Source organism: Argiope bruennichi, chromosome 1, assembly GCF_947563725.1.
Source record: "Argiope bruennichi chromosome 1, qqArgBrue1.1, whole genome shotgun sequence".
Classification (NCBI taxonomy): domain Eukaryota; kingdom Metazoa; phylum Arthropoda; class Arachnida; order Araneae; family Araneidae; genus Argiope; species Argiope bruennichi.
The window spans coordinates 75,464,507-75,478,065 of record NC_079151.1 but is presented as its reverse complement, the minus strand read 5'-3'; the positions used below and the strand labels follow the sequence as shown (position 1 = coordinate 75,478,065).

Here is a 13,559-nt window from a genome sequence, read left to right as displayed (position 1 = left end):
TCAGAAATAAATGTTATGATGATATCAAATATTTAAATATATATATAAGTAATAATTTTTTGTTTTTATTATAACAGTTTTTAATTCAGATGATGAAGACCCAGTTGAAATTCCTGTAGATAAAAGTTCACCAGTAGTTGATGTATTTTCTGCAAAAGAAGGTAATTTTTTCCCCCTTAAAGAATTAACTTTAAATTTGTATGTTAAAACTATTTGATATTCATTGCTTATCTATTTTCATCTTCATTTTTCAAACGTGAATTTTAAAATGAGATTAATTGATAACAATTTTTCATTTATCGAGTTTTATAAGCCAATATTTCTGAAACTTTTAAACTCTTCAATTACTCCTTTTTTTTCAAGTGAGAAAGAATAACATTCTCCCTGAAGATTACTGAAAAAAGAGAGAGCTGACAATTATATGAATAGAAGCTAAAAGTCTTATCACTATAGTCTGACTTACTAGGGAATGTAGAAATAAGAAAGGGAAATGAAGAAATATGTGAAAAATGTTAGAAAGATGAGAATTTCATCTTTGACTTAAAATGATATAAAAATACTCAATTTCATGTATCATATCTTATTTTGCTCCTAATTTTGTTTACATTTCAAAGTAAATTTAGTGTATAAATTATGAGGGCAATGAGATATTAGGATTTATATATACACACACATTATTTAAGGCAATGAGATATTAGGATTATTATGTCTTTAAACATTGATCAGATTATTTAAAAAAATGGGTAAAAAGCTCATAATGGTTTTTCATCATTGCCTGTCATCATGGACCAATTAGCTTTAAAAATGGTAATTTCCCAATTTTAATTTACCATTCATTTTACCATTTATTTTTGTCTTAAAATTGTCATGACCCTAAATCTAGAATATAAATTTTTAATAAAACTTTAGTACCTGATAAATAAGAAGAAATCAAAATAAAAACAATTTTTCTTCAAAATGAGTATAAATAAATAGGGGGGAAAAAGAAGGAAAAAATACCCCATAAGAACTTTAGGAAATTTGATATTTTCTATAGACCTCTTTCTCACCCACTAAAAGGTTTTATGAAATCAAATATATTGGTTTTCATGTTTTTCTCCTAAATTATGCAGAGCTGTTACTAATATGAAATACTTTAAGAAAACTAAATTAAATGTATTGTACAATATTTTGTTTAAATATGCTGGCTGAAAGAAATATCAGAATTTTTTCGATGCACTTCAAAAATTCTAAACGTTTTTGTTCAGACCTCAAATAAACTATGTATTAAAAATTATTTATATAATTAGTAGCAATGTTTGAATTATCGGAGGATTCATAAAGATTTTACAGCCATTGGAATGAGTGGACCTTCCTATGTAATGGTGTTGAATTTTATGTTTCTTGATACTAAATTTATATAATTTGATACGGACTCTTAATTATTGTTGTAGATATTTTGAAAGTATTGAGGTTGAAATAATAAAAATGTATTTGTAATAATGATTAGTTCTAATTAAAATGAAATCACGTTGAATATTCTTGGACTTTTTTTTTTAATGGTTGAAATTTAATATTACTGATATATTTTAGTGTCTAAAGTATAAAGTATTAGCCATATTAAAATTTTAAAAAATTATGTTCTAAGAAATTTTGGAAATATTATTTTGTACTTTTATTTTCTTTTCTCTAAGTCTAATAAGGATCAATAAAATTCAGTATATTTTTTTTATGATTTTTCCTCTCTCTCTCCCTCTCTTTGATTTAATGAGATAAAATAAGTATTTACAAAGATAAGAACTTCTTTAAAAATTTCTGTTGTATTGATTTTGTTTTGTTCTTATAGTATATTTTAGTAGATTTAAATTCTAATACACACACACACACACATCAGCTGGTATGTTTAAAATTTGAAATTCATACTTTTTCCAAGATTTTTTTTCTTCTTCTTTTTAACCTTTTCTGACTTATCATTTATTTGATTTAAAAAAAAAGTTTCTTTTCTTTGAAATATATATATATATACATCAGGAAGTAAAATTTTCAAGAATATTTGCAGTAAAAGAGTCTTGTGTCTATGACTTGCAATAAATTTTAAGAAGCAAATTTCAAACTCTTGTAAAGTTTCAATTTTTCATATTTTAAATTTTATAAATTATATTGGTTCTTTCTCTGCGTGATATAATTTGAAAAATGCAGTAATTCCAAGTTTTATCATCCTTATCTGGTATTTACTACTAAGGTTATAAGTCTATAAAAAAATGCTGTAATAGAGAGCTTTAATATAATTTTAGTAATGAAAGTTAACAATAGTTTTGACATCTGATATTTAATATTGCATTTCTCATCTCAAATGCATTTCATGAAAGGAATATATTGTTTGTACCATTATTAATATTATTTTATTTATTTATTTAGCTAGACACATTTAAATAGTTCTAAGTAGTAGATGTTTTAAAGTAGCATTTTGCAGGTTATGCATTTCAAATAAAAGGGTATAATGTAGACTTTTCATTGCAACCATTAATTCGTAAATAACTAGTGTCTCAAATTGTAAAATTTCTGGTTGTTGCATTTGTAAATGGCACTTCCATATAGTGAATCTTTTCTTATCCCTTAAATAATTATAAGAATTTTTGTACTTCTGAATCACATAAACTTATGATTTTACATATTCTTATGTCTAATTTTTCTTATTGGTCTGATGTACTATGTCCTATTGATTTTACAAGCCTAAAAAAAGTGCTGAATCTGGTCTTTCATGGGAAAATCCCATTTCGATTCCATAAAGAGTTGCTGCTTCTTTATGATTTTCTTCCTTCCTTTGTCTTTGGCTTTCAAATTGAAAAAACCTTACTTTGGTTACTGATCATAATGATTAGAAAATTAATGTCAGCTCATGAAAAAAAGGAATGAAAATTATTTTTCTCTGAAAAATTCTCTTTATCTACATGAATGAAATATTTATGTGCATATAATATAAAGTTGCAATAGAAATAAATGCAATTAAAGAAATTTTTCATATTACAGAAGATAATGTGTACTATCTTTTAAATTGTGCATTTGATTTATCTGTAGATGTTTTATGCATTGCAAATCTAGAGACATGTTGATGTTTTTGTGTGCAGTATTCTATATTCTTTTGTTCTTGGAAATTGTACTTGTCCTATTAATATGTCTATGAGTTCATTATTTAGTGCTCCCATACTAGACATAAAAAAAATTCATTGTTTTTATGTAAGAAAAATTCCTAATTTTATTTTTTCAGATTCAGATGATGAACCACCATGTGAAATACCTTCTGGAAAATGTATTGAAACAGTGCTGCTTGAAACCAAAGAATCCGATGTTCATGAAATCAATGATGGTAAGAAATTTCAGCTTTCTTCGATCTATATTTCTATTTTTCTCAAATTCTTATGTACAAGTTATGCTCTGAAAATCACAAAGTCATTTTAATTTACTTCTATACAAATCGGTAACTATTTGGATGATTTTTTCACTAGTTATAAATAACGAAAATATCTGTTTTATATTTCAGATTCAGATGATGAACCACCATCTGAATTGCCTTCTAGGAAATGCATTGAGACAGAGCTTCTTGAAAGTAAGGAATCTAATACTCATGAAATCAATGATGGTAAGAAATTGTAACTATCTTTGACTGTAGTTCCATTTTTCATGAATTGTTATAGGCAAAATATGCCCTGAAGATTATAGAACCATTTTAATTTACTTGTATGCAAATAATTAACTATTCTTATGATTCCCCCTACAAGTTACTTAAAATTCAATCAGAATTCAGTTTATATAATTTTCACCATTTTTATCAGATTTTATTTAAAATAATTATAATTTTTAAAATCGGTTTTTCTCCTCGGATTTAGGTGATTCAACAATAAATTAAATTCAAATATTATTTTTCTCCTTTTGTTTTAAAACTGCAGAATCATATTATTTATAATATCATAAATTGTAATCTCTATAGCTTTGCAGGTTTTGTAATAAGAGTGTTCATGAATCTAAAAATATTTTGTGTTATGTATGTTTCTCAAAAATAAGATCCATATTGAAAATTGGATTAAGTTTTGGTCTGTTTTTAGTGAAATAATCTTTTTAATGATGTAACAATTGACTGTTTTCTTCATTAATGCACTCTTGTTTCCTCGCATAATTTTAAAATTTTCAGGTAATAAAAACCATTATATTAAAAATATATAGAAGTTCCTTGAGATAGGCATAAAATGATAAGTTTCTTATTAGTACTCAAGAAGTATATAAATGTGTAATTTCATCTAAGCATACAATGTATGATCTTAAAATGCATTAAAAGATATGTATGTGAAATAAGTCTTTCTCTTATTACTTTTTGTTATTCTAGATTCAGAAGGTGACTCTCCTATTGAAATGCCTGTAGCAAAAGTGCCATTGAATGAGATTTCAAACTCTGATGATTTAATTTCAAAAGACAAACCTTCTGGCAAACATTCCAGGGATAATGGTATGCTAATGTTATATAATAAATTCCTATTGGTATAATGCTCTTAGTAGAATACTATTTTAATGTTGTTTTATTAAATATCCTCTGTTATTATAAACATTTTTATTTAGTTATATGTATGTGCTAATTCTATTCTGTTTAAATATGTTATTTAATTGTAAATTCATATAATGCAAAAAAATTCAAAAATTGTATATATTTTTTTAAAATTAAATACAAATAAAATATTAAATACTTTTCTAATTGTTTTCTAACTTTAACAGAGTTATCATTCAATTTCATTGGTTCTATTTTTGGAAACACTTATGCATAAGAAATTATTCTCGGGCTTCTTATTTTCTTTTGTTTTCACAGACATAATAATGTTGATGTTTTTTTCCCCCAACTTAGTATTTTTCCAAAGAAATGTTTTTAATTTATTTGTTTTTCTATTTTTGCCATAAATTCATGATGTATGTCTTCTATAGCAGCCAATCAAACAATATTTTTTAATCATTCCACTGTTTTATCCACTGTTATTATGGAAGGCCTTGGTTTCAGTTTATTTTGGCAGAAAATGCTATTTGCCTGAGGAAGAATGTGCTCATATTATCAATGAAATAATAATAAAAAAGGTAGTAAAAATAATGACAGAACTTAAACTTTATTTTTTGTGATTTTTTTTTTTTTTCAAAGTTAGGCTTAGCGACCCCTAAACTCTCGTCCTGTGGGAAGATTCCTTTTACATATGCCCATCTAGGAAAGAGGCCTCCAGTCCCAAAAGGGTTAATATTACTATGCCTTTAGTCATATTGATGAATGAAGGCATGGTTAATTTACTTGCATTAAATCAATGGCATCCAAATGGGCATGTTCTTGTTAATGTTATATATTTATTTTTATTTTTTTATAAGCCGTGTTATATTTATTTATTTATTTTGCATTGCGATAAGAGGCTTTATGTTATAATAATTGTTTATTCATTGAATAAATGAAGCCCGGTCGCATAGTGGTAGCACTTCACACTCCCAACACACAGGTCTGAGGTTCGATCCTTGGGCTAGGCAAGATCGACTTAGCCTTTCATCCCTTCAGTGGATTTATAAACTGCGGACCATGCATGCTTGGGAACTAAACACTGGGGAGTTCCATGTTATGGTGACCACCTAACTGGGATATATGCCTTGGCCCAGATGCGCTGTTGCACCACTGAGTTTAGTTTTTTAGTTGTCATTGAATAAATGAATATCTGTTTCATCTTTCTTTTATATTTATCTCTAATTTTGGCTTGTAAGTAAAATCAAAGAATTTTAGGAATCCTCCTCGAAAAATCTAGACTTTTTTTAAAGTGTTCTTGATTTTTTATAATTAGATTTTTAAAAAAAATTGCTAATTTTGTATCTGGTTGTAACTGCAATTTAATTTTTCTTATATGCAACAGTTAATATTTTTCTTGATTTTAAAATTAAATTTTTTATATTTCAAAATCAATGACACCCAAAAAAAGAAAGTTTTAGAATACTTTCTATGAAAAAACTTTAAAATTGACATACTGCATTAATTTTTTCCTCTCTGTTACAAAGAGTTGATGAAATACAAAACTGTGTTTATATCATGTTTTGTTTTAATTATTTCTTTGATGTGCTGCTTTTAAAAATGTTATTAATTTTTGACATGCTTATTTTTAGTATATATATATATATATATATATATATATATATATATATATATATATATGGATGACATTTTATATTTCTCTTTGTAGCTGCAAGATCCAACAGGAAATTTGATAGAAACCAAAATAAATACTCAAATAGGCAAAATGTAGTGGATCAAACTCCAGTGCGTAAAAGTACACTGTTGGAGAAGGTATTGATTTCAGTAATTCGTTTCTTATTACAAATGTGTATTTTATGTTTTATGAAATTTAATTTAGCAGTGGTGTTTTGCCAATATATTTCAATTTTTTTCCTTTCAAAAGTAAATTTTGAGGTTAGTTATATGGTGAGCTTTAAGGAGGAGGGCATAATTACTATAATGCAGAGAAATTGCCAGTTGATGAAAAATAAAAGGAGAATAATTAAGTAAAGAATTGATACTTTTTAGTCCTATAAATGGTATCAAAAGAATAAAAATGGTTGAAAATTTGTTATTTTTCATTAGTTTTTCTGATTTTTCAACTTTCTTATGACTTTTATTGATTTAATAAATAGAACTATAATGAGTTGGAAAAATTTTAAACATTTTTCATCCATTTTTACTTATATTTATTCTTTGTATTTTTTTGAGGATTTATAATTTTTCCGTAGCATAATTATTTCAAAAGGGAAAGAACAGTATTTGATTTTAGTGTACTTTTAATATATACATTATTCATCTAAGTTAAAAAGTCTGTAAATAATATTATGGCAAATTGTTTAAATATTTTTATCATATCTTGAGTGTGGAAAATATATCAACTGTGATTTAAAAAAATATAAAATAAAATACATATTCTTATTCAAAGAATATGGTTAACTATGAGATTTATAATTGTCAAACTATAAAGTGCATTTCTGTCTTAAAATTTATTGAATATCCTAAATATGATAATTTTGAATATGCTGAACATTTATTCTTGAATTTGTCAAACCAGTTTTTTGAGATTAATTTGACAGATTAAGGTTTTTAAAAATTGATAATTTTCATATTAATATAAATATTATGTTTTTATAATAAATTTTTCTGCCTTAAAAATGTAATGGCAGAAAATACCATAACAAAGGAATGATGTATTGAGACTGTTACAATAAATTTTACTGCCTTATAAACATAAAGTAATAGAAAATACCATAATGGAGAAATTGCATTGATAACTTTTGCTTTGGCATTAGCTTAAAAAAACTGTGGTTTAATTTTATAATATATATTTGGTAAATAACTTAGTGTTTTTTTTTTGTTTTGTTTTTTTTTTTGCTATTTAGCTCCTAGCTGATGACATCAGACATGAAAGAAACATCATAATGCAGTGTGTTCGCTACATAGTGAAAAATAATTTTTTTGATGATTAACTTTTCGTTATTTGGTATTCTGATTCATTGCAAAATTGAGAGAGGAGGGGAGAAATCTACTAAAAGTGCTGCATTAAAATTTACCAGAGCTACGTACTGCAGGTCATTGAGCTGAACTGAGAATATTACAGATTTTCCCAGAATATAAAATATGTAATAAATTTTGAATGAATCAGTTTTTAACATTTGTTAAAAAGTTGTTATGTATAGTTGTTTCCTTATAAATGTTTTGCTAATAAAACAATTAAAAACAAAATGTGTGTGTTTTTTTATAAATTTACACCTTGTTTTGTTGAAAATAAAATTTTCTGTTTAAATTGAGTAATTTTTTACATTACAAAAAGAATTTAATTTTTGTTAAATTTATTTTCAGTAGTAGTATTGTTATATACAAATCTCATTTGAAATAATAGGAGAGAATGTTATTATAAAGAAACTGTTTCTTTATGTTGTAGAATCTGGGTTTATCCAATGTAAATGGAAGTTACCTATTTAAGAAATGTAAAATTGTTGCTTGCACTATAGATTAATTATTATATCCTAACAACTATTCCAGCCATCATTAGTCATCAGTGATTCCATTTTGCTTTTTGATATTCATTTTTATAAAATACCTTGCAAATAGCTTGACTTTCCATAAATAAGTGCTCTCTTAATGATTTGTAAATCAAATATATTAAAGTTCACCTGCACATGTTCATTATCTCCTGTAAAATTGATTGTGTCATTCGCTTTTCATCAATCATTAATAGATTATCAAATAGGTACTTAACTTTTTTTTTTTTACAGTTATGATTTTGATTCATTTCACATTAATTCTGGCAAGCTTTGTATTAATGTATTAGGATTGTATTTAAAAAAGTATTGTTTAAAGTGTTAATTTAAAAAATTATATGAAAAATATTGAAACCAACTCCCTTACCTACATTTAATAATAATCCCCAACTCCCTTACCTATACTTAAATATTTTATGCAAAACTGCATATAGTTAAAGTTAATTAAAATTGTATAAAACTGTGCTTTTTCAGGTTTTGGAATTTTGTGAGGAGAAGGGTGAGCCCAAAATATTCACTTACTGATTATAATTCAGCAAATGCATTTTAATCATCCAGAACATAGAGAATTTTTCCTTTTTGTTGCATTTTATTTGTCCTCCATGGAATCAATTATTCTTTTTCTTTTAGTATTATAGAGCAGCACAAACAAACTTCTGATCAAAATAAAATATTATGAAAGTTTAAGAGTAACGTCCAATACTGCTGTGTTTTAATTGCCTTGGAATTCTAAAAAACATTAACTAGTATTGCAATTCCTTTAGATCTGGATTCTGTACCTGTAATGAAACAAGCATCCCTTTAATGATGTTGAAAACTGCAGAAAAAAATATTTAACTTATTTCTTAATTAATTCAGAAATGATGATAATCCATAATGTTAAATAATAAAAATTTTATTATATTATAGTCACCTTCTGTTCATGGTAACCTAATTGTTATTGTATATTTCTTTGAAATTAGATTACAAAGATCTACTGTGATACAAAATGAAAGGTGAAAGATTTTCTGCTGCCAGTTTGTAGTTTTTTTATATAAATTATAATCGTGTGTATAATGAATCATAAGTTTGTTTCCTTTTTTTTTTTTAAATTTTTAATTCCAGTTTTGCCTACAATTTTGTAATAGTTCTGCAGTGTGTGCTTTTTTTTCCATGAAAGATACTCGTTTTTATTCTGGGCTTTTTAATTTTTATTGAATCAGTTTTCCTATTAATGGAATTTAGCATTATTTAGTTTTAGTAATAAAATATTAATAATTTCATCACAATAAAATCTCAGAATTTACATTATTAAATTGTTAATGCATATTATGTATGTAGAAATGCATTTGTTAAAAACCAATCATGTTTTGATATGTCAATATGAAATATTTTTCTTTTTGCTGAATTGAATATTTAGTCCTTATAATATATATTATTGTATTCCCAGAAATTAGCAAAATATCGTTATTGGCTGTAAGGATTTTTTCCTAGTTTAAAACAGAATGTACTATGAAAATTGCAATTGTCTGTAATTGACTTTTTAGCATAAATTTTTTTCATTGTTATTATATAAATTTTTGTTAAAAAAATTAGCAATTTAAAATTTTTTACGTGCCTTTTTTTAATTGACATTATATTAAGTCTCAGGATAGCTGAAGAAATTGGAGATGTTTGCAATATGATTTAACATAACAATGGATATTTATATGACCTTAAGTTTTATTTGTAATTCAATCTTTAATTCATCAGTTGCTTTAGTCAATTCTCGTTTCTTGAGACACATAAATGCATGCTTAAGGTGTTGTTGAAAGAGATTATAATTCTTTGTGATTGATTATCTCTAACACTTACTACAAATTTTATATCAACCTGTTTGTAAATGTATCTAAATGACTCATCCTGTTCTACTCAGATGGCAGCAGGTTGAATTAATTTATGTTTACCATCTTTTTAACCATCCATTGAGAAACATGAATGAAAAAAGCATTTTCAACATACCTAATAGGAAATTCAAAATTCTATATGCTGCTAGATTTTTACTTTGGTGTTTGTTCTGCAAATGACGAAATTTAAGTTTTTGAAAGTATTACTGTTTTCCTTGCGTTTAATGTTTTCATTAATCTAATTCTAGAATGCGTTTAAAATTTTAGATTAAATTCTTTTTTAAGTATATCGTATATGGACTTAACATTATGCCATTCACACATCTAATCGGGATTCTTTTTTTATTTAGCACAAGCAGGATTGGTTCGCATCATTTTAGTTATAATAATTAGATCATAGTTTTCGTAGAACACCCACGTGGTGTCGCCACACGGCCTATTATTAAGAAATTAATCAAAATTTGAGAGTTATATAAAAAATTGCTGAGAGAGGTTAATGCAAGATGTTTGCCATGAAATCTGTTGGAATAACAGGAAAAAGGGAGTGCATTATGTATTCTCTCTTTCATTTTAATGCATAAAATAATTTGCTTTATTTAGCGCATGCTGTAACTTCAGCTTATAGTCGAATCGATACCAAAATGTGTATATATTGTTACAAACCAGTAATGTTGCTTCCCATCACGGTTAGTTCTATCACCGGAAAGACTGATTTACAATCATCTGCATTGGTGCTGTTCGGGTGCCGAGCCAGTGATCCCAGAACTTGGCGACAAAATAAATAAAACTGGAAACTTCGAGAATTTTAACGATCCGTCCATTAGAAACCTAGATAGCCTGCTTGGCCTAGAAGGTTCTCGGCCCGCCTCCCAGGAACTATAAAAGGATGGCAGTCTCAAGCTGCAGGGAATTGAATCATTGTCGAAGTCAAGTTTCGAGTATTCGAGAGGATAGCGAAACAACGGCGGAGTGCCAGCGTTGTGTGGACAAATTTGGACGAGACTCTTTATAACTTCATTATGAGGTAGATGAAAAAAAAAAAATAATAGACAAGTTTCAGGAACAGTTATTTAATTATTTCTAAGTTCCACATTTCACAAGACAAAACAAACACCAAAATACAAGACACTCACTTAGAATACAATCTAATAATGACTCCTAGAAGGATCATAGAAAATATACCTTGATGTTAATAAGGCAACAACGCCATCTGTTGTATCAAAAAAGAAGGCAGTAGAGTTACGTAACTACAGTCTAAAATTCATTTTAAAAAGTTGATTAAAAATCAAAAGAAAAATAATATGGTAATGAAATTACTGTCACTATAAAAATAATGTTTATTATTTTTAAGATGGTCTAAAAGTAATTTTAGTGTGGTGATTTCTTCAGAAAATATAACAGTGAAAATTATTCTTATTTTGTCTTTTAATTCTTGTCGACAAGGCAAGTACATAGAGAACACAGGTGTGTAAATAAATAAAATATTCTTTTTTTTTTTTTTTTTTTTTTACAGTGTCATTAGTTGGCTCTTTAGTTCGTTACAGTGTTAGTTGGCAAAATTTCAAACTATTTTTTTCTAACGAGAACCTTGACCTGATGGTCTAAGTAACAAATATTTGTCTTTGGATGTGTTCAGTAAAAATGGAGCTAATTTGTAACTTATAAATTATAACAGTATATAATCACAAAAAAGTAAAGAAACATCTTATTTATTTAAATCTCAAAAAAAAGTGTAAATATCACTATTCAGTCTGTGGTACTATTACAAATTTTTGATATGTGATCTTAAAAAACATAATCATCAATTGTACTATCATTAAGTCTGAAAAGTAATTTTATGTAAAAATTACCAGCTGTCGAAAACGCTCTTTCGGCATCTACGCTAGTTGGTGGTACTGTTAGCAATGCGCGATATACTTTTTCCTAATATTTACCTCTAAATCCCTCATCTTCAAACAAATCGATTTCTCGTCGGATGGTTTTGGATATAGCTGATTTCTGTATTGTATTTTGGTTCGTTGAAATGTTTTTATTTATCGCTAATTAGATTGAACCGAATTCTTCTGAATGTGGATAGGTTTGTGGGTAAAATATTTTAAGAAAATTTACTCTAAACTTAATCAGATTTGAATTGGTTATTTTCTTTTCTTCTTTTACATTTTTAAAATCATTATAATTATGTAAATACCGTAAGACATTTTCTATTTCGGTATGCCTATCTTCTGTGCGATTTTTCAATGTAGTATATAATTCTTCAGATAGTGATGTGTACTGTTCTTTCAGTGACTGCAACATGAAATTTATTGTTGCATTAGCTGTTAATAAATTAGAATCTCTCCAACATGATGCCTCAATAGTCAGTTTTATTGGAAGTAGAGCTGATATAGTTCTGGATATTAAGTCGAATTCACTATCTGAAAAATTAATTTACAGGTTTAAGTCGATTATTGCTTTTTGGATTGGATTTCTCAGTATCAAAAATCGTTCCATCGTTAGGAGTAAACTATTCCAACATATTTTAGAATCTAATATTAACATATATTCTGTTTTATTTTCAGTTAGTATATATTTTAATAATATATCCTTTTTATAGGGGAACGTTTAAATATCTTAACAATTTTTCGAACTTTATAAATTATAGGAAGCAATTCTTGATAGGTTAATATTTCATCCTCATTAGCAATATCTTCTTCAACAATTGCATTGTCATTATCTTCGTTGTCTATATCACTCTCACATTTACTCTTTTTAAAGTTGGAATCCGAAATTTCTATATCCACAGTATTTGGATTCTTCTGTTCTTTATTTATTTATTTTTTGGTATAATACATCTTTTACTCCTAATTGAATTCCATGTGCATAGCACAACTGCTGATTTTCACCAATCAACTTTCCAACTTTTTTCATAATTGTTGCCCCATCAGTCGTTATGGATACAATATTTTCTTTCAGGGATAATCCATGTTTCCCTAATTTAGATTTAAGCCATTAATTGGCTAATTAATTTCGCCAGTTAGGGAGACATAGAAACAAAAACGTATACTATTTTGCTATGTTCGCGATACCTGAACATTTAGTGGAGACAATTTTAAAAATTTCTAGTAAATACTGAAAAACCGGTATTTAAACTTGTGAATACCGGTATTACAAAATTTATAAAATGGCTCAAAATACCGGTATTGCAATCCCTAAATCATATGCTAAGAGAAAGGTGGGGAAACTTGAAATCTTATCTAAACTATTGTGAGAAGCAAATTTCGGTTATTATAAAAATTAATATTATAGCAAATAAAATAACTTCGCTTTAATTACCGCATTTTAAAAAAGTTTTTGAGTATGATTAATGACCTTTATGATTTTACTATCACAATTCTAAATTTTAAAGCTGAATGATGTGAATGTCTAAATTTTGGTGTTGCACTATATATAAACCTTAATTAATTAGATGTACCCATCTGAACGGTCTGTTATCCTGTTAACAATATCTTGGATATAATTGTCTCTGATTAATTAACAAAAATTGTATTAGAAATTCTCCTGCACATTAGCAGAATATTTAAGAAATAATATATATATATATATATATATATATATATATATATATATATATATATATATATATATATATAT

General features: G+C 26.5%; 1 protein-coding gene across 3 annotated transcripts in view; it reads left to right on the top strand.

Moving 5' to 3' along the window:
* LOC129978058 (FMR1-interacting protein NUFIP1-like) overlaps positions 1-7,765 on the top strand; it is a 29,507-nt gene extending 21,742 nt beyond the window's left edge. For 2 of the 3 annotated variants that reach the window (XM_056090606.1, XM_056090608.1), the window contains exons 7-12: positions 78-161; positions 3,248-3,346; positions 3,521-3,619; positions 4,361-4,480; positions 6,225-6,328; positions 7,423-7,765. In XM_056090606.1, the coding sequence (XP_055946581.1) occupies positions 78-161; positions 3,248-3,346; positions 3,521-3,619; positions 4,361-4,480; positions 6,225-6,328; positions 7,423-7,509 (593 nt within the window). In that variant the 3' untranslated portion in view covers positions 7,510-7,765. The remainder of the gene's footprint in view (positions 1-77; positions 162-3,247; positions 3,347-3,520; positions 3,620-4,360; positions 4,481-6,224; positions 6,329-7,422) is intronic. The other variant, XM_056090607.1, reaches the window with a different exon arrangement.
* The last annotated feature ends 5,794 nt before the right edge of the window (positions 7,766-13,559 follow it).